This window comes from Strigops habroptila, chromosome 10 (assembly GCF_004027225.2).
Source record: "Strigops habroptila isolate Jane chromosome 10, bStrHab1.2.pri, whole genome shotgun sequence".
In the NCBI taxonomy this organism is placed as follows: Eukaryota; Metazoa; Chordata; class Aves; order Psittaciformes; family Psittacidae; genus Strigops; species Strigops habroptila.
In genome coordinates this window covers 4,846,561-4,864,503 of record NC_046359.1, presented here as the reverse complement: position 1 = coordinate 4,864,503, position 17,943 = coordinate 4,846,561, and the positions used below count along the sequence as shown (strand labels likewise).

The following is a 17,943-nucleotide window of genomic DNA, read 5'->3' as shown; positions in this document are numbered from 1 at the left end:
CAGAGGTGCAAGGCATAGTGTTAGGACTCAGGAATTCCTCACTGCTAATTTTGGCTGACACATACTCCCCTTGTGGCTTTCCATGCATGTGGATGAAACCAAGGGGACATACTAGGAGTCACTGCTATCAGTCCTTAGTATCTGTAAATGGGCAGTGGTTTAATATCTCTTACATAGGCGAGGAAGTCACATTGATTAACAAATATCTGTCACTCAGAAATAGCTACACGGGAAAAAATATTTTTCTTCCCCTTCTCTTCTGTACATAAAACTTAAGTTAATACTTATATTTGCAGACCCCATAGCAGTGGAAAGTGTAGGGAGAAGTCTCATCATCACCTTACTCTCTGCAATGTTAAACAGTGGAAAGAAAACTTAAAACGTGCTTCTCTATTTTTAGTCTTTCTTCATACCATGCTCTCACAAGTGCTCTCACCATCAATCTTTGCCCTTTCTACGTGCGGTCAGTGGAGTATCATCTTACTGTGCCACAACGCCCGCTTTATTGCTGTTACCCATAGGCTGCGTGTGAGAGCCAACTGCATGTGTAAATTGGGCTCTTCTGAGGAAGCTAGTCGTAAGCACATGTGAGCGTGGCATGGCTTCCACCACCCAGGGCTTGGGGAGAGGACTGATACCAGCGACGTGGCCTCCTGCCAGTTTAAAGACTCTGCTCTTTGCACAGACATTGCAAAGAAATCAATCACAAACCACACGTAGTAGCAGGTTGTGTGAAGTGTACAGATTACTTTGGCCATTCCCATTCGGAGGCTTGCTGGCTGTCAGTGGTGGAAGGTATTCTCTATGCCCTTCTCCCTTGATGTCAGGGTCAGTGCTCTTCAACATGTAAGTGGGTGGGTGCTTTGGAGCCCACCTGCGAGACCCAGTGGAGCTGTTTCCCACAAGGGCAGAGCTTTGCTACCACTGACAAGTGGCAGTCTTATGGTCAAGGTACTGAGGGACATAAAATGAATGGAAAAGGAGGGTAAGAAGTGCATTTTTGCTCCCATTGCTGAAGTGAGCAGAGGAGTCACATCTCCAAGTCTGTGCTGTTTTCAGAAAGACTCTGGCTTTGGCTGTCAGTTGATGGCAGGGCCGTGCCGTGCTGTGCAGTGCATAGCCCCAGACAGGCGCTGATATTTTGGACCTGTCTATCCCTTGGCTGATGTGAGGGTTTTCCAGCTTCAGATGTCTTCAAAAACCATCACCAAATACCACTCCCCATCTTCCCTCTCCCCATATTGCCCTAAAAGTAGAAAGTGGAAAGACATGCTTGCAGAAATTTCCTTCTTTATTTAAGGTTCTGTTTTTACAGGTAGAGAAGCTGTGTGGTGGGCATTGCAAGCATTTTTTGAGGTTTGATTTACTGGCATCATTAATGTGCGACATCTGTAGCAGAAATAAAATATGGTTCTGAGTTTTTTATGGCACTCAAACTGTATCTCCAGTTAAAAATATGCTTGTTAGTTAAATATAAATATTTAGCTGTATTTTATGACAGTGTGAATGTTACTTGCAACCTGGGTTAGCAGTTGTTTAACTCATGTGGGAACTAGAGATAACTGCAAATTCCTACTGCCATGGCAAAGAGTTTTTGTGAATGCTCTCTGTTGAATCAATATAGGTAAGACACTGAAACAGAGCTATTACCACTTCTGCTTCTCCTACAGGGGAGTTTCAGAGGTGGGAGGTTAAGGGCACCAATCACCTTGACAGGCATGGATTCTTGCCTGCCACATGGGAATGTGCCAGGCTGTCTGGAGGGCTGAAAATAGCAAGGGCTTTGACATGGGATGGGAGGTGGGAAATGGTTTCAAGAGCAATTGGGCAAGCATTTTCACTCTCAGAGGGGAAGGATGGTTTCAGTCAAAATGAGGCCTATAGATGTGTGACAGGTTTGACTGCTTACAGAGACTGATGAGGAAGGTTATGGAAGAGAGATGTGGGGAGGAAAGCAGTCAGAAATGTGTTAAGTTTAAATCTGGCTGCATGAAATGTTTTCCTGCAGGTGTCTCCAAGCAAACCATTGTGCAGATTACAGGAGATGTGCACTAACATAGTGGGCTTGTCTTCTTCCACCACAGATGGTGATAACAACACAGGCAGTTATGCATTTTAAGGAGAAATCCTGACAGAAAGTTTTGATATAGGAAGCAGATGTTGGGTTTGCAACTGCAGCTTTGCTTTGCAGGATACAGCTATACTTTAAATAATTTAAAAGAGCTGCAGAGAGCTGCTCTGACCAGAATTCAGCATCCTTGGCCACCTGTTGTGGATAGTATGCTATTTTTTGACCCACAAGGCATTCAGAGTATGTTGCTGTACATGCTGGATAAATTGATAAATCAAACAAATAATAAGAAAAAAGAATAAGGAAAAAAATCAATCAAAAGGAGAATTGGTACATAATTATCTATGTAACTGGCAGAGTTAGCAATAGAGAACATGTTATAGCGGTTATTCTGTCATACAACTGTTGCCCAGCTTTGTCTTTGGTTACAAATGTGCAGATAGTTTGGCCAGCATGGCACTAGCTAGGAGGCTACAAACAGGAACCAGTTTGTGTCATGTTTTCCTTCTGGCCTGCTGCCTTTTCCTCAAAGCGGTGTAGAAGTAGTTCTTGGGTGGCCAAGGCTGCTGAACCATCTGATCTGGGCCATGTGCATCTGTGCTGGGTAGAGGGGAGTGAGGCAAAAATATGCCCATGTGTGTGGTATAGCACCTAGGAGTAAAACCTGCCATACTAGTAACACAGATCTAGGGGCTATCAGAAAACTGGGGTCTGAGTGATGTTATGGCACTACCTGGTTTAGGTTCTGCTTGATTTAATATTACATATTCCTCCTCAGGCTGCATACTGGAAGTCCTTCAAATTTTATTAAGTACCTGATTTTTAGCATGTTTTGGTCAGATACTGAGTTTTCCTGATGTAAGTCCTCAGCTCTTGAGCCAAAGAGCATGTTGCTGAAGTCCAGATACATACAGCAGCTTTACTGTCTCCTGCAGCCTGTGTTTAGGTATTGGAAAGCAAAGTTTCCTGGTGGGTAGAATCCTTTTTCTTTTCTCCTTCTCTTTTTTTTTTTTTTTGTTTTGTTTTGTTTTGTTTTTCTTATTGATATTTAATCAAATTTTCAATGTCTTGTGTGTCTGCCTCTTGGTAAAGGTGTATCTATGCAACAACACTGTTCTTTCAACGATTTTGTTTATCTTTGGCGATATCCATATATGCACAGTCCTGCCCTGTAAAGGGATTACTAAGAACTTCTCTAGTATACATGTTACTTGAAGGGCAGGATAAAAATTGATTTTTGTTTTACAAGGCAGTGTGGCTTTTATCCATTTTTTTAACATTACCATGTTAATGTTACCATTACTCATTTTAATGTGTAATTTTAACATTGCCACATTAATGGCTGACTCATTATTTATTATTTTTTAGCTTGTAGTCTATTATGAAAGGTAAATGTGTGTCTTTTTCCAAAAGAAAACCTTTTCTTTTGAAGGTGGCTAGATAAAAATGCCCTGCTAATTTGCATTTGGTTTCTAAAGTTGGGTCATGGAAAACATTAGTTTAATTGATATGTGAAAATATTTTTGCTCATTTTGTTTTTTTTCTTGACAGTTTCATTTCAAATCAATATATTTATTTAGCCTCTGAGGTTAGTGTTGTCATAATTTTGTTCCTCTAGAGATCTTTCTTGTGTAATTATGGAGGAGGAGACAGTAGTCAGGACATGTAGCTTCTAACAGACATTCCTTCTTATGGATTCAGTTTGATGAAAGACAAATCGGGTGAACGTCAAACCCAGCAAGGAAGGCAGGGAAGTCTGGCAAGACTCTTCTAGTTAGAACACTTCTACTTCTCTTTTTGGAGAGTTTAAGAAAATAGGATGGAAAAATTGTGCAATAGAGCAAAACTTGCTCCATAAATCAATCTAAGGAGACTGGCATTTGTAAGCTTTTTTCCTCCTATAACGTAAGGTAAATGTTTTTGCCATAACTGCAGAGAAGCAATAAAAGGCTAGTGAAGGCAAAGGTTAAACAAATCATTCAGTGCCGACAGAGGGTCCAGAGATGCTGACAAGAAACAAATAAAAGTGAATAAGGCTGGGACTCTGTTCTGATAAATTTCATTGATTTCTGCACTGTGTTATTACGGCTGCAGTCTGCACTGTTATCTTGTAGCTCCAAACCTTCCATTATGGCTTCAGATGATAACAGCTGTTGATACAAAGCAGGAGGTTGCAGAGACTACCATGGGGGCAAAGTACCGTTTGCTGAGAAATAATTAGGAAAAAACCAATAGCTGGGTAGCTTTGATCTGCCTGTGGTGTTGTCCTTGCAGAAGACATTATATGCCAATACTGCATCTGTTTTCTGGATGGGTTCATGAAGCCTTTATGAGAGCATACATGCTCTATAAAGCACTATAACCATAAGTGTCTGACTTGCTGAGTCACTGCAAGAGATGTGCTGCTGCACTGTGCCTGTTTCATCAGGCCACTGTGCCAAGACTGTTCAGCATCTACCTTTTTCATGTGAACAGGGATATCTAAAGCTTTTTGCTGCTGTAACTGCCCTACTGTCAGTGCTGTGTTAGGCAGTTTGCATCTAGCTCAAGTATCCACTTACACGTGTGACAGCAAGGTAAGCATGTCCTGTAGCTGTCAGACTTGCACAAGCCTTAGGTCAGCAATATTAACAAAAACAGAAAGCTAAAACATGAAAGCAGTCCCCAAATCCTGTGTGATTTCCTAACAGTATGAGATGAGTTATGAGGTACCTCTGAATCCCAAGTGTTTTAAGCAAATAACAGTTTCCCTTTACTATAGGTAAGATCCAACCATTAGTTTCCGGATTATTTCTAATCTGATGCTGGACTGAGGAGAGGGCGTGAAGTGCGGTCTTTAGGATCTTGCAGCAAATGGGAGCACAAGCTATGGGTGTGTGGGATAACCTGATACTGGCATATGCTATGGAGATGCTGGAAAACTGCCAAAGCACTTTCAGGCTGCTGCTTGGCAGGAGCATTAGAAAGTACTTGGTTCCCTCCTTCTTGCTAAAGAGTTGGTAAAGGACTGAGAAGAGTATGTGTATGCGGAGGAAAAGAGGACAAAAGGAACACAAACCAGGTTATGTTCGTAACACTGTCTGCAATAATGGAAATAACTGAGGGCTCTGACATTTTGAAGAAACCCAAGCTCTAACTACCCCAACATGAATGAATTTGAAAGGAACTCCTCTTTATTAAATAAAAACCCTGTGTGGAGTTACTTATTGTATGATTTCATTCCTCTGCAGCCCACCTTCTCATACCAGCTTGGGGTGCTGCAGTGTTCTTGCAGTTCTAAAAACGTTTTCAGAGGGTTACAATTCCACTGGAGCTTTTCTGTGCCTTGCTTTTATATGCTGATTTGTATTAGTGGGCAGAAAAGGTTATTTATTTACTACCGTTACTGGAGTAGCCCTGAATCTATCATCTGCTTCTGCCTTTGACCTAGCATATTGCTCACTGCAGTTGTGTCTGCCTCACTGTCTCGAACCTTTTACTCTTCTGCTGCTTCCAAGTATAAATAAAAAGCCAAGGACAAGTTCAAGGAGTCCCAGGGATGCCCTTCCAATACTTACTGCACAAATATATTTCAAGGACAGGTTTGGACTATAAGGCTGCTGTCAGCTAGGAGAGAAGGTAGAGTACAGGTCAGATACCACCACAGAAGAGATGAGATGACTCTGGGGACCTGCCTGCTTGCCTGCCCACTGCCGCTTGCTGTTGTTCTTACAGACATGGACATTGCCTTGGAATAGGCTTGCTTGCTTTCTGTCAGCAAAAAATACTAGTTCTGGGCATGATGAGAAGTACCTTTAAGTGGAGGTGATGGAAGAGTGTAGATTATTGAGCATTAGTATAGGGGGAGGTGACAGGAAAGCATACTGGTATCTAAACCTGAATCTTGGTTATATCTGTGACTCTGCTAACACTGTTTCAGTTGGAAAGAAGGATATGGGGACAGAGGCTTGAGAGCTGCAATTCTTAACCTTCCTTATGAGGGCATCTAAAATCCAAAAGTCAGATCCATGCTTGATCCAAACCCTTTGTCTTCGAGAGATTTAGAGGGAGAATAAACCTTGGCCGATGTATGTGTTCTATAGTAGTTTTTTATTTATGACTCTGGAGCACAGTTATATCTTAGAAGTTTTCATGGTCTCCTTGACATTTTGCAGGGCTCTTTCCTTGCAGCACCATGGAATGCTGTGTTGCTTTTGGGAAGTTGCCACACCACGTTGTCTAGCCCCAGGCTAAGGCATTTTATTTATTTTTACTTCTCATTGTTTCAGCTGTTTTCACTTTTACTTTATTTCCATATCTCGCAGAATTTCTTCATGAATGTGGCAGCACATTGGGTTTCTCGGTGTATGAGTTGTAGTTAGTTAAATAGCCTGCTAGGTTTGTTTGCCCTTATCTGAGAAATTCTAATACTGTAGCAGCAACAGAACGAAAGGTCACACTTCGGGAGCTGAGCTCTTATCAAAGAGATGGGAAAGTTGTTCTCCCGGAACACTGCTGATCTGAGGTTTTTCTAGCTGTTTTGTTTCTATTCAGTTGAAGTCCCTGAATGAGACACTATCACTCTTGTTAATGCAAAAGGAAATCCTTGTGAGAGTATGTAGCAATGTAATTTGCAATGTAACTGTATGTGTAGCTAAATTGCGTGCACATATATACAATGAGATCTGTCTTCTACAAACTCTGCATTGTTGTTTTAACTATGATCTGAGAAAAGAAATAAAAAATTAATGCACTGGTTGGTTTTCTGAGCCCATGTTGCTTGTATCCTCTCTGCTCTTTATTATATAGGTTTTCAGTTACTAAGGCTACATAAATGACATTCTTTGTCTCTTATTTTACATTTTTTGACTTTGAGCCAGTTAAACGATCAATTAAACTGTCATTGTAAATGAAATCCAAATACATTTGTATATCAGTAGCAAGAGAAATGTTGGCTGTCCCATCTAAGGGGTATAACTTAGTGTTCAGTCTTTTGTTATTTTCTTGGTTTCAATGAACAGATAAGTATTGTTACTTTTCATAATGGAGGGACTGTTCACAAAGGGGCTATTGAAGGATTTACTGTAATAATAAGGTGAAATTGATATGAAGAGATTCATCTTGTACAATAAAACGTAGCTCCATTTGCTGATCTAGAAAAGGAGGAAATGTCTGTTCTCATTGCTCTTGCAGGATTATCTTGACTGTATCACTGACCAGACCAAGCTCTCCCTGGGGACAGAAGAGCGATCAGCCCTGTTTGGAAACATACGAGATATCTACTGTTTCAACAGGTAAATTCATATTTAGCTAAATGAAAGCAGTTCAGTACCCTCAGTTAATGGGGAGGGAGCAAACCAAGCAAGTACTCTTTTATCACTTTAATACAGCAAAGGTACATAAATTGAGAAATGGTCTAATTTTGATTCTTAGCAGGATTGATTTGCTGAAATCAGATGAACTGTTCATTTTATGAATCAAGTGTGCTCTTCATTTACTTTTTTTTGTTTCCATGCTGGGTATTTTCATGTGTTTAAGCCTCACCTGCCCTGTTAGGCTCCTACTTTATATAGGCTCCTACTATATATAGTAGGAATATATGTATGTTGGTCCTTTCTTGTACCCATACACATCACCCAAGTCTGGCTTTTCTAGTGTTTTATACTGGTAGGGACTCCCTGAATTAATTTCTCAAACTGTGCTCAAGTATCTTCCATTTATTGAAGGCTTCCATTTGGTATATTTATAACCTTCACTAAAACTCTGAAGATGGTATTCTAGTGTATATTGGGAGCATGAAGTTGAATTTCTTGCTTGCATAGCTAGTATAATGTCGTGTGGAACCTGCAGTATCTGCAGTTTTGGGAGAATGCTACTGCTACTTTTGTCTGAATCCTCCATTACTATAAAATTACTTAACTTATTCAGCATTTAAGGAAAACCTGAATATGCAACCAATGCAAGAAATGTATTAGCATAACATTCCCACATCTTTTATATCCTGCTACTCCTGTAAAAGCTCTCTTAGCTTTGCTATAATTAACAAAACATCTCCCAAACTATTGTGTTCTTTGAAGAACAACAGATAATTTAGTTGAATCAAAAGAGGATTCTGTAGTGGAGGGCTTGTGTAAAAAAGCATCTTCAATGTTCCTCTATCATCATGGGAAGCTACTTTAAAGTATTTCTGCTGCTGGGGTCGCTATTCAGTATCAAAGGGAAGAGGGGGGATGGATCTATTCAGAACTTACAGATAAAGGTGAAAACTAGAAAGCTGCTGTGTCCTGCTTCAGCTACAACAACTGACTTGACTGAATGTCTAGCATGGTGGAAAATACATAGTGGTAGCCTGATCATCTATTTTGGAGCCTTGAGGCAATGATTGTGAGCTTATAGCTTACCAATGGTGACAGGATGGAAAAAACCAGTCCTGGCCATTATGTTTTCTGATCCCTCAAAAGCAAGGACACAATTATACCAGCATCATTGCAAATATTACCTAACAAAAACACCTTCAAGTGTAAAAGGTTATTATACAGAATAATTAAGTTGCAAAAAAAGATTAGTAAAGGTTAACAAGAAAAAAAAAAGAAAAAGAAAAAAAGCAGTTTTGGGCAATTCTAGAGATAGATATGTTACAATGGTTAAAACTCACTGGAAAGTTGTCCAAAGCCTCTAGTGAGTTACTAATCTATTTCTAGGCCTTTTGATTTAAAATTCTACACGGAAATTGTGAGCTTGTAAGACTGAACACTCATTGTAGATCCCAGTATAAATTCAAGGATTAAGCTTCCTCCTCTGTAAAACTTGGCATAGTAGCTTCTGGGTCCTAAACATACTTTAGAGGCTTTTTATTTATTTTTACCTTTGAAAAGGGTCCATTTGGCAGGTCTGTGTTAGTTTCACATGCTTTTTGTGACCATGATTTTGTAGTTTCAGAATTAACTTGGTTTTTTCAGCTTTGAATTTGACCATTAATCAATGATCAAAGGTTTTAGTCTTGGTTTTTTTTGGACTTTGTATAGATATGAGAAATTTCATTTCAGCTAGTGGGAATTTCTTTCAGCTAAACTACTTAGGATTTTTACGTGTTGTGTTGAATGGCAGAAATGATGCTCAGGATGGTAACTGCTAGTCTTGTGACTAGAATTTCTTTTTGGAAAGCTATTTCTTAAAATGGAACAACAGAGTATATACTGGTCCACTGGTCCTGTGCTGCCCCTTGGAAAAAGCTCCCCCACTATTATTTATTCAGAATGGGAAAGTGTTATTGAAGTCTGCATTTGCTGCCTTTCTTTGCTGGTCTTTCATGTTGAGATTCCCTACAGTGTCAGGATAAAATCTCTACCTGATACCATGACTTGATTCTGGAATGGGAATGCTGCACAGAAACGTGCTCAAGTTTAATACTTCTGCCAGCAATTAGATGTTCTTAGGAGAAGCCAAGCTGTAATGTGTGCTGCTGACACAGGTCATCCTGCATGGTCCTTGTCCACCAGTGACTACTGAAACACACAAGTGCAGTGCAGGGCCATAACAATGAGGTTATATCAAGACTAAATTTCTCTTGATTTTTTTTTTTTCTTTTTACTGAAATTAATCTTTTCAGATTAATTTTCCAGAACTTTGTATGGTGAAAGTATTCTACCATGAAGACCAGATTGGGCTTGCTATGTCCATTTTTTGTTTGAATGCGGTGTTCTATCAGGCATTGAGAGAATGAAGTTTTTCAGAGATGCTGCTGCTTTAGCATTTATGGCTATACTGCACAGTGCTTGGTCATCAACAGGGTTTTGTTTTTTTTTGTCACGGGTTCAGGACAAACCATGCTGTTTTCTTCCTGCATCTTTACATTCCTTCCATTCCACCAAAATTGCCTGTCTCATGTCCCATCTCTCATTACCATCTCTCACTTGCTTCAATTCAGATCAAGATAGAGGAGAAAAATACTTGTGTCTTGTTTTAAAATGGTGTGGTGGTGATATAAAACGAATAAAGATTTTTAAAAGTGTCTTGTCTGAATTGTGTGTGCAAATATGGTCATTATTTGCAGACCTATAAATGTGTTTATCTCTTTCCTCTTGACGTCCTATAGTCAATAGCTTGATACTAACTAACCTGCTCTTTGTTCTACTGAAAGTCTTCAGCCACGGTGGGAAGTGTATTGTCTTGAAAATAATTCATACTCCAAAAGAATCAAAGCCTCCTAAAGGACATTGTAATGAGACTTTTATTGATTTGACTTGAAAAGATAACTAATGCACTGCATGAAAAATAGTCTCTTTATGCTTATGCCTCTCATTCCAAATGAGTGAGCATTAGCTATTGAGGATGATCATACAGATTCAGATTTTTCCAGCCCACAATAACCCAAGCTGTATAGCTCAGTACGTGGTCTTACATGGTACTGGAACTTGTGGCGTGCTTCAGTCTGAGTCTTGTTAGCGATTCAGTGGCAAGAGATGGAGTTCCTCTAACAATGCTCCCTCATGCTCCCTTCCTGCCTGGATGGTTGGCACAAGCAAGTCACAGAGGCCGAGAGCTGTGGTACTACTTGTGAACAGCATAAAACCTCTGGATATTCAGGTGAAGAGAACTAATGCTTTTCTCTGTTGTTTCTTCTGCCAGGTAGTTAGATGTAGCCTATAATCATAGCCCTGCTTTTTCACGTCAGCTTGGTAGTATAGGGATTTAATTAAATTTTACAGGATTCCTGGGCATGATACATTTTTACAGTGGTTGGCTGCTCTTATCAATCCCATTCTTACCAGCCAGGTGAGACAGAAGAGAGTGCGGTATAGATAACAAAATCTTCTAAAGCACAGCCTTTGCACTATGGGCTTGAGCTGAAGGCACAAACCTCTAGCACGTTTACTGTATAAGCCTTGACTTATTGCATGAATATATAAAGTTTTTAAGTGTTGCATTACTGTGTCCTGTAGGAGAAATAATGTCATATTGTAGGAGACCAATAGGAATAAAATGGCCATCAAGGTGCTACCTACCCTTAAGCCATCAGAAGAACGTCTGCCTCCCAGACAGCAGGAATCCTCTGAGCCTGTTCAGTGTGTCTGATGCTATTTCCAAAATTTATGTGTGGAACACAGTCATTATAAATAACCATTATGGTCACCATTGCTACAGCTTCTTTTTGCTGACATAACGGAGTTTCATGAGTGTGGGGTATCAAGCAGAGGTCATATATTTATTATTATTTTGATGAAGGGAGAAACTGAGGTGTGGAGGTTAAATTGTTGCTGTGCAGAGTGGCTTAGTGACCACTGAACCTAAAGTCTTTGTCTGTCTTTGTTCCTTGTGACTGATTGCTGATTTCTTCACTTCCTTCCTCCAGTAATTAGAGAAGCAAAGAACAAGTCAGGAAACTTTTCTGGTTTACTCCTTTTCTTACTTAGAGAGGGAAATTGTGTCTGCTTAGAGGGGAAAAGGGTAGTTCCCTAGATACAGGTTTAGCAACTCTTATGCAAAACTCATTCAGGGAACCAGCTGTGAACAGGGAAAAAAGTAGCCCTAAGTGGAAAATCATCTGATGGGGGTGGGAGGGAGTTCTATCAGAAAACAGTTTGGCAGAATACTCAGTTTCTTCTCTCGTTTTCCCGAGTACATCTTTCAGTAAGACTAAAGACTACTTGGATCAAGGAGAAACCTCTGAGGTTTTCTTCTGCTTGAACTTTCTTTCACTGAATTGGCTTTTGAGAACGGAGTTTCATACAACAGTGAACATGCTCCCTTATTGCTTTGCTCCTGTTACAATGAATTCATTTCCTGCTTGGCATGTCAAAATCATACAATCCTCTCAGTAAGGTTTTATTTTTATGCATGTAGAATTTATGTATTCCCTTCCAGAAATCTTTTGCCAGGCTAACCATTTTTCTTCAGTGAAGAGACCCACTAAATGTATATGAATTTTCCGAGTGAGCTTATTGCCATTCTTCTTGTATGTGTAATACATCTCTGGTTCTCATCTGTGTTTTTCAGACCAGCTCCTCATTTCCTTCAATCAAGTAAAGCTCCTGGAACATGCAAAATCTTTATAGGGCAGGTCGTGTGCTTCAGTATCTGAAGTTTTGTTGGTTTAAAATTGTGTTAGTTGTTATACAAGCTTACACGACTGACTGACAGTATCACTGTGAGAAGTGTAGAAGATCTGTCAATCTGAAGGAAGGGGCTTAGCTTTTCTTCAGAGATCAGCAATCCAAGGTTATTGTGATGACTTGAATTTTTGAGTATGTGGGAATACCATTTCCTTAGAGTGCGATTCTGCCTTCAAACAAAAAACGCCAGTGGCTACATCTAGAAGGAAAAGGGGCCTGAAAGAGGTGCTCATTCCCTTTTCAGGACTCTCTGTGTTGTTAAGTGCTTTGGGCATCGCTGCCATGAATGACAAAGCACTGTTTGGCCCTGAATATACATATGTGTCTATTCCAAGGTGTGCCATAACTGTCTTTCCTTTTCCTGTTCTTTCTTTTAGTGAACTTCTTCAAGATTTGGAAAACTGTGAAAATGATCCTGTGGCTATAGCAGACTGTTTCGTTTCCAAGGTAAGTGGCTACTACAGGAATCTTCAGCACAACACCATTTGCAGAGTGATATGGGGGAATAAGATTAATTTATTAGCTTTTGAGACCTAATTCTGAGAGCTTGTGTGGCTTCAACGAAGAAAAGTTAGCAAATCTATGGAAAGGGAAGGAATTTCTCTTAGTGGGTGACAGGAAGATACCCCTGATTTTAATTTTTTAAAAATCTAGAAAAAGGCATTATTTTCTTCAGTAAGTGTATCTGAAATGGTGGAGCTGTTGATCTAGAGTTCATTTTTAGATTTTTATGTTTTTGTGGAGTATTACAGAGATTCTTTTTTTCCCCCCTCTTTTTTTTTTAATATAGGTGATCAAGTGGTACTCCAGTTATACATTGCCAGTTTAAAAACAGCTAAAAAATACAACGTCTCTACATTTTTAGAAAAGGCAATAACCTTTAACACGTATAGCCATATTGATTTCTGAGATCTACTTTTTCCAGCAGCCATACCTTTTCTTTTTTAAAGACCTATTCAAATCTCATGCTCTCCGAAATACATTGAATTTTCCAAACATTGATCTGAACATCTTTGTTCTGTTGGGCAGTTCTGAAGCCAGAAAACAGGGAGAAGGAGAAGTTGCTAGGTGCAGGAGAAATACCAGGAAAGCAAAGTAGGTGTCCTTCATTGTAGGAAACTCAGAGCGCCAGTCATGGAGAAGGGGAATGGCCATAAGGGGTAGGACAACAAGAGATTAAGTAATTTGAGCTACAGATTACTCTACTCTAGTTCACTGCAGACATCACCAGAGAACCTACATTTGCCTTGAATCAGTAGAGTCCAAATGTGTTAAGAAAATGCCATTGCCATGGTAATTCTGGAGGCAGAGGAGTGGAAGAGGGGACATTTAGTTTTTTAAATTTGGATAATCCCTCTATAGATGTGTTTCCCTTTAAAAACAAAAAAATAAAAACCCAAAACAAACGCAAACCCCAACAAAACCAAAAAGCCAAATCCTTTCATGTTTTATACTTTGTCCTGAACTCGGTATTGCCAGCACCAAACATTCAGTGTAATAGGTCTAACACAAGGATTTAGAATTAACTGGACCACCCTCTCATGGTGGTCCAGTCATTTGTTTGGCACTGTTGTGACACAAAGGGAGTAATGACACCAGTTTAACACTGCTGTTTTCAGATCACTTGCTTAAGTTGAGTTTGAGAAAGCTGTTATTTATCTAGTAATTTATCCTTTGTAAGCACTGAAAGATCTTAGTGTTGGTGCCACTACTACAAAAGCAGGATGTATTTCTTCCTCATTGCAATGTGGTTTATGGTATGTTGTTATTGCTCCAAATAGCCTTTATTGAATTGAAGGAGAGTGAATGGGACAAGCACAAGTGCAAAGTCCTGCTTCTGGAATGGAAATAACCCCATGTGCACACTGGGTCCAGCCCACTAGGAAACAGCTTAGCAAAAAGGATCTGGGGTCCTGGTAGACAAGAAGCTGAGTATAAGTCAGCAGAGTGCCTGTGCAGAAAAGGTCAGTTGTGAGGCCTTCAGGATATTTACAGATACCACAGTTTGGAGCTGGTAGATCTTTTTGCTGTATTGCTTGCTTATAGTTCGGGCCGCTGGGACTATTTCTGGCTGGGACATGAAACAGAGGTCGTGCAAGTGATAGTAATGAGTCCAGGAAAAAGTTGTGCTCTTACTCGAATTGGCCAGCTGAAAGGAGTTTTCTGGTAGACTTTCTGGCCATTAGTTCCAAAATCCATCTGCATATCATTGCTCATGCTTTTTGTTCCCTTGTCAAATGCTTTTAGCATTTGTGTTATTGGCAGGCAACTGCCTGATGGCTCAGAAATTGCTAGAGATTGCAGTCCTAAAAAGCATTTTTTAGCTTCATCCAGACAAGTGCAAATACTTAAAAGCAAAATCAAACAATACCAAAATACCCCACAGTTCTGGTTTTAGCCATGAAGATGTCATTACAGCAACAGCCGACTGTCTTAACAGGCTCCAGTTGTCCATTCTTGGTTGATTGTATCTTCCCGGCACTGAGTAGTGGAAATAAAACTGCCTTTTTTGGCAGTATGCAGTCCTTCAAATCTTACGGGATTTTGGCCATTTATTGTTTGATTGTTTCAAGTGTGCTGGATCTTCACTGTGAGTTAAACACAGGGATAATATCACACTGAAGTCATAGCTCACAGCTTTAGCTAATGGATGTAGCTCTGCTGGAGCTTCTTTAATGCTTCCAGTGGAACTGTGCTTAGGTTACACAAGCTATGGATCTAGTGTCATTTTTCACCCTACTGGTTCAGCTGTGAATGCCGCAGTTGTTGGGAATTCAAAGGTACAATCAAGTTTTCACTGTAGGTACTGTGTTTACTTTTTGCATTTCATGAAGCTCAGTAACTTTCTTTCTTTCAGCCATTTCTTTCTTCAGGATTCATCTGAAATGACACAAAATTGGTTTGCATGTATAACAAAACAGTTATGGTTAAAGTAACTCTGCAGCTTGTTGGAACTAACATGTTTTATATTCATATAAACATCTAGAGAGCTTAATTTTTTGAGGCCTAGTTTTAGACTGTATTTGATAGACTGTTTCTTTGAACTTTGTTGTTTGGTTTTGCTCGATAAAAATTGTATGGCGTATTATACTTCCCTCACACAATCATACATTGCTGTGCTTCCTGCGTATAACTTCCACGCTTGAGCAGTAAACAGCCTTGAAACTTTTACTTTTAAAGGAAATAGAGTAAGGATTGTCAAATCACATTAGCACACTATGAACAAAATCTCATAATTGCGGATTTGAATCTTAACATTTGTTGTGCAGAGTTCCCAAAGTAAATAGCTCTGAAAATGGCAGCTTTTATTCATTAACAGACTTCAGCAAGATTTATAAATTAGCCAGTAACATAGGACTCACCAATAAAATAACCAGGCAAAGCTATGACTAAATGTAAATATTAATATAATATAAATATTTAATAACAACTTACAATGTTGTATTAAATCCCTCCGCTTCCAGATGATCTTAGGGTCCTTTCCAACCGTAACCATTCTATGATTCTATGATTAATACCTCACAGACAAAGAGGCAGAAGTGCAGAAAGGCATGCTTTTTAAAACCTGCTGTCCAGTCATGAACTGATGCCTTTACCTTTCTGCCCCAAAATGCAGATAGTGTGGATGGGTATTTGTTTAAACAGTGTGGGATGGCTGCTGCATGGAAATAACCTGCCACTGAGGGTAATGATGTACTAGTTGAATTTCTACCAGCTCTGGTCCTGCCTCCTTGTCTAGAAGAATTGTATTAACTCTAGTACATTAAATGTCTCGGAGACAGTTTGCTGGTAACTGTAATCAGAGGCTGATAAAAAGGTTCCAGCGCAAGCTTAGCTATAGCTTAATTATTCACATAAAAGATTGCTTGTAATTTTTCTTGCCAACTCAGTCTTTCATTTTCATGGTAATGATGCCAATGTTAATTAGAAGAATGACTTGAGTACTCTACACGTTTACATTTAAGTGAGTTGTTGTAAAGGAGAGCTTAATTCTGGCACATTGCTCTTCTCACTCAGCACCCCAGAAATTCAGAACATATGTTTTCTGGAAGATACACCAACAGCTTAACCAAGGGGAAAGGGAGAAGTACTCTAATCTAGCATCTCATTAATGAAGAGGAGATCCAGGCAATTGGCTTCAGTTTACGCTCTGACTCAGCTCATTTTCTCAGTCTCCATTTTCTTTTAAAGTGCCTTTTATGGCTATAAAAAAGCACAGAGCATTGAGAGAAGATCAGGGACATAGCCACGTGCTTGGCATTTTGCTTCATGTGGAGGAGACGCGCAGTGAATTGATGCAGCAGCGGGGGACAAGTTAAGTACAGCTTGGATCTGCTTGCACTTGGCTTTGTTCTCGAGGGTGACTTGTAGTCAGCACAGATGAACTCTCAACTTGGGTCTTAGGTTGTGCAGCCTCTACCAAATAACAGGTTTGAGACCCAGGATTAAAAGTGATCTCTGGAGTGATTCCAGTCTCCCCGCAGAGATCTTTTTTTTCTTTTTTTTTTTTTGTCCTTTTTTCTGGTTTGAAGATATTTGAGGTGAACAAAACTTTCAAGCTGAGAAAGTTTAAGAATGTCCAGAGAAATACTGATGAGCATAATTGAGGGTTTGCTTACAGTGTGAAAGTATTGATAGGAACACATTAAATCCATCCGAGTCCTGTTTTTCCTGTTGCTTCTGAACATAGTTGACAGCATCGTCTTTAGCCTGCACAGCTTGTGCCCTGGTATGTTCCCAGTAACACAGTGTTTTCTCTGTGGAGTCTGCTGTGAACTAGAGAAGACCAGCTGGGCATGGACTAAAAGGCCCTTCTTTGACGATGCAGGGGTAATCAGGCAGGCAGTGGGAGCACAGCTGTTCTGAGTAGTGTGGCTTCCTCAGGCTGAGGAAGAGCCTCTCTTGAAAGTGGTTCTCTTGGCCATGCTCCAAATGCGTTCCCGCTGATGCTTAGGCAAGGTGTATGATGTTGATTCACACCAGCTTTGTAAATTTGAATGCATATCAACAATCTCATTCTGGAGGCGAAACACATGTAATTGACTTTCTACTGGCATTATGCTCACATACCTCAGTAAAAGCGAATGCTTTCTGATGGTTTCATGTGATGAAATGAGCTGTGGTGCAATGAAGTGAGTACACATGTAAGTGTGGTATGAAATTTGGTGTCATGTCTGTTCAGAAAGCAGCAATGATTGTGAAACAATTCTTAAAGCTTTTTGAGGTGTTGAGGGCATGAAAATCTACCTTTTCTTATTTTAAACAATTTTGTTCCATTTAATAGCTAGACCAAAATCCTTTTAAAACCAAAAATCTTATTCACAGTAGTTTTGACCTGCTGTAAAAAACAAAACAAAAAACCAACAACCGAAACAAAGAGGGAGAGTGTGAAAAGTCTCCTGTGGATTTCAGACTTGCTTTTGATTTTGTGGGGAATGTGTACTCAGTCCACTCTGAAACCCTGAAGTGTTTGGCCTTGTTTGTTTTACAGATAGTGTTTTCATTTGTTAAAATTTCCTAACAGATATTTTTTTTTCCTTTTCATTTGAAAAGCCAACAATGATGTCACTATATTTATGAGCAGAATATATATATAAAAATATATATATAAAATGGCAGAAAAAGTTCTGCATTTTGCTTATGACGTAGTTTTAAAAATCACATTATTGTGTGATTACAGACATGGGAATGTATTAGAATTTATACCAAAGCCCCTAAATGAATATCTTGTATTAATATGTGCATATATAAAATAAATCACCTTTTTTCATCATATTGAAT

General features: G+C 39.5%; 1 protein-coding gene across 6 annotated transcripts in view; it reads left to right on the top strand.

The window, feature by feature from the left end:
* Positions 1-17,943, top strand: part of PLEKHG1 (pleckstrin homology and RhoGEF domain containing G1) — a 132,029-nt gene that overhangs the window by 92,891 nt on the left and 21,195 nt on the right. For all 6 annotated transcript variants that reach the window (XM_030499593.1, XM_030499596.1, XM_030499598.1 and 3 more), the window contains 2 exons: positions 7,244-7,344; positions 12,540-12,609. In XM_030499593.1, coding sequence (XP_030355453.1) covers positions 7,244-7,344; positions 12,540-12,609 — 171 coding nt within the window. The remainder of the gene's footprint in view (positions 1-7,243; positions 7,345-12,539; positions 12,610-17,943) is intronic.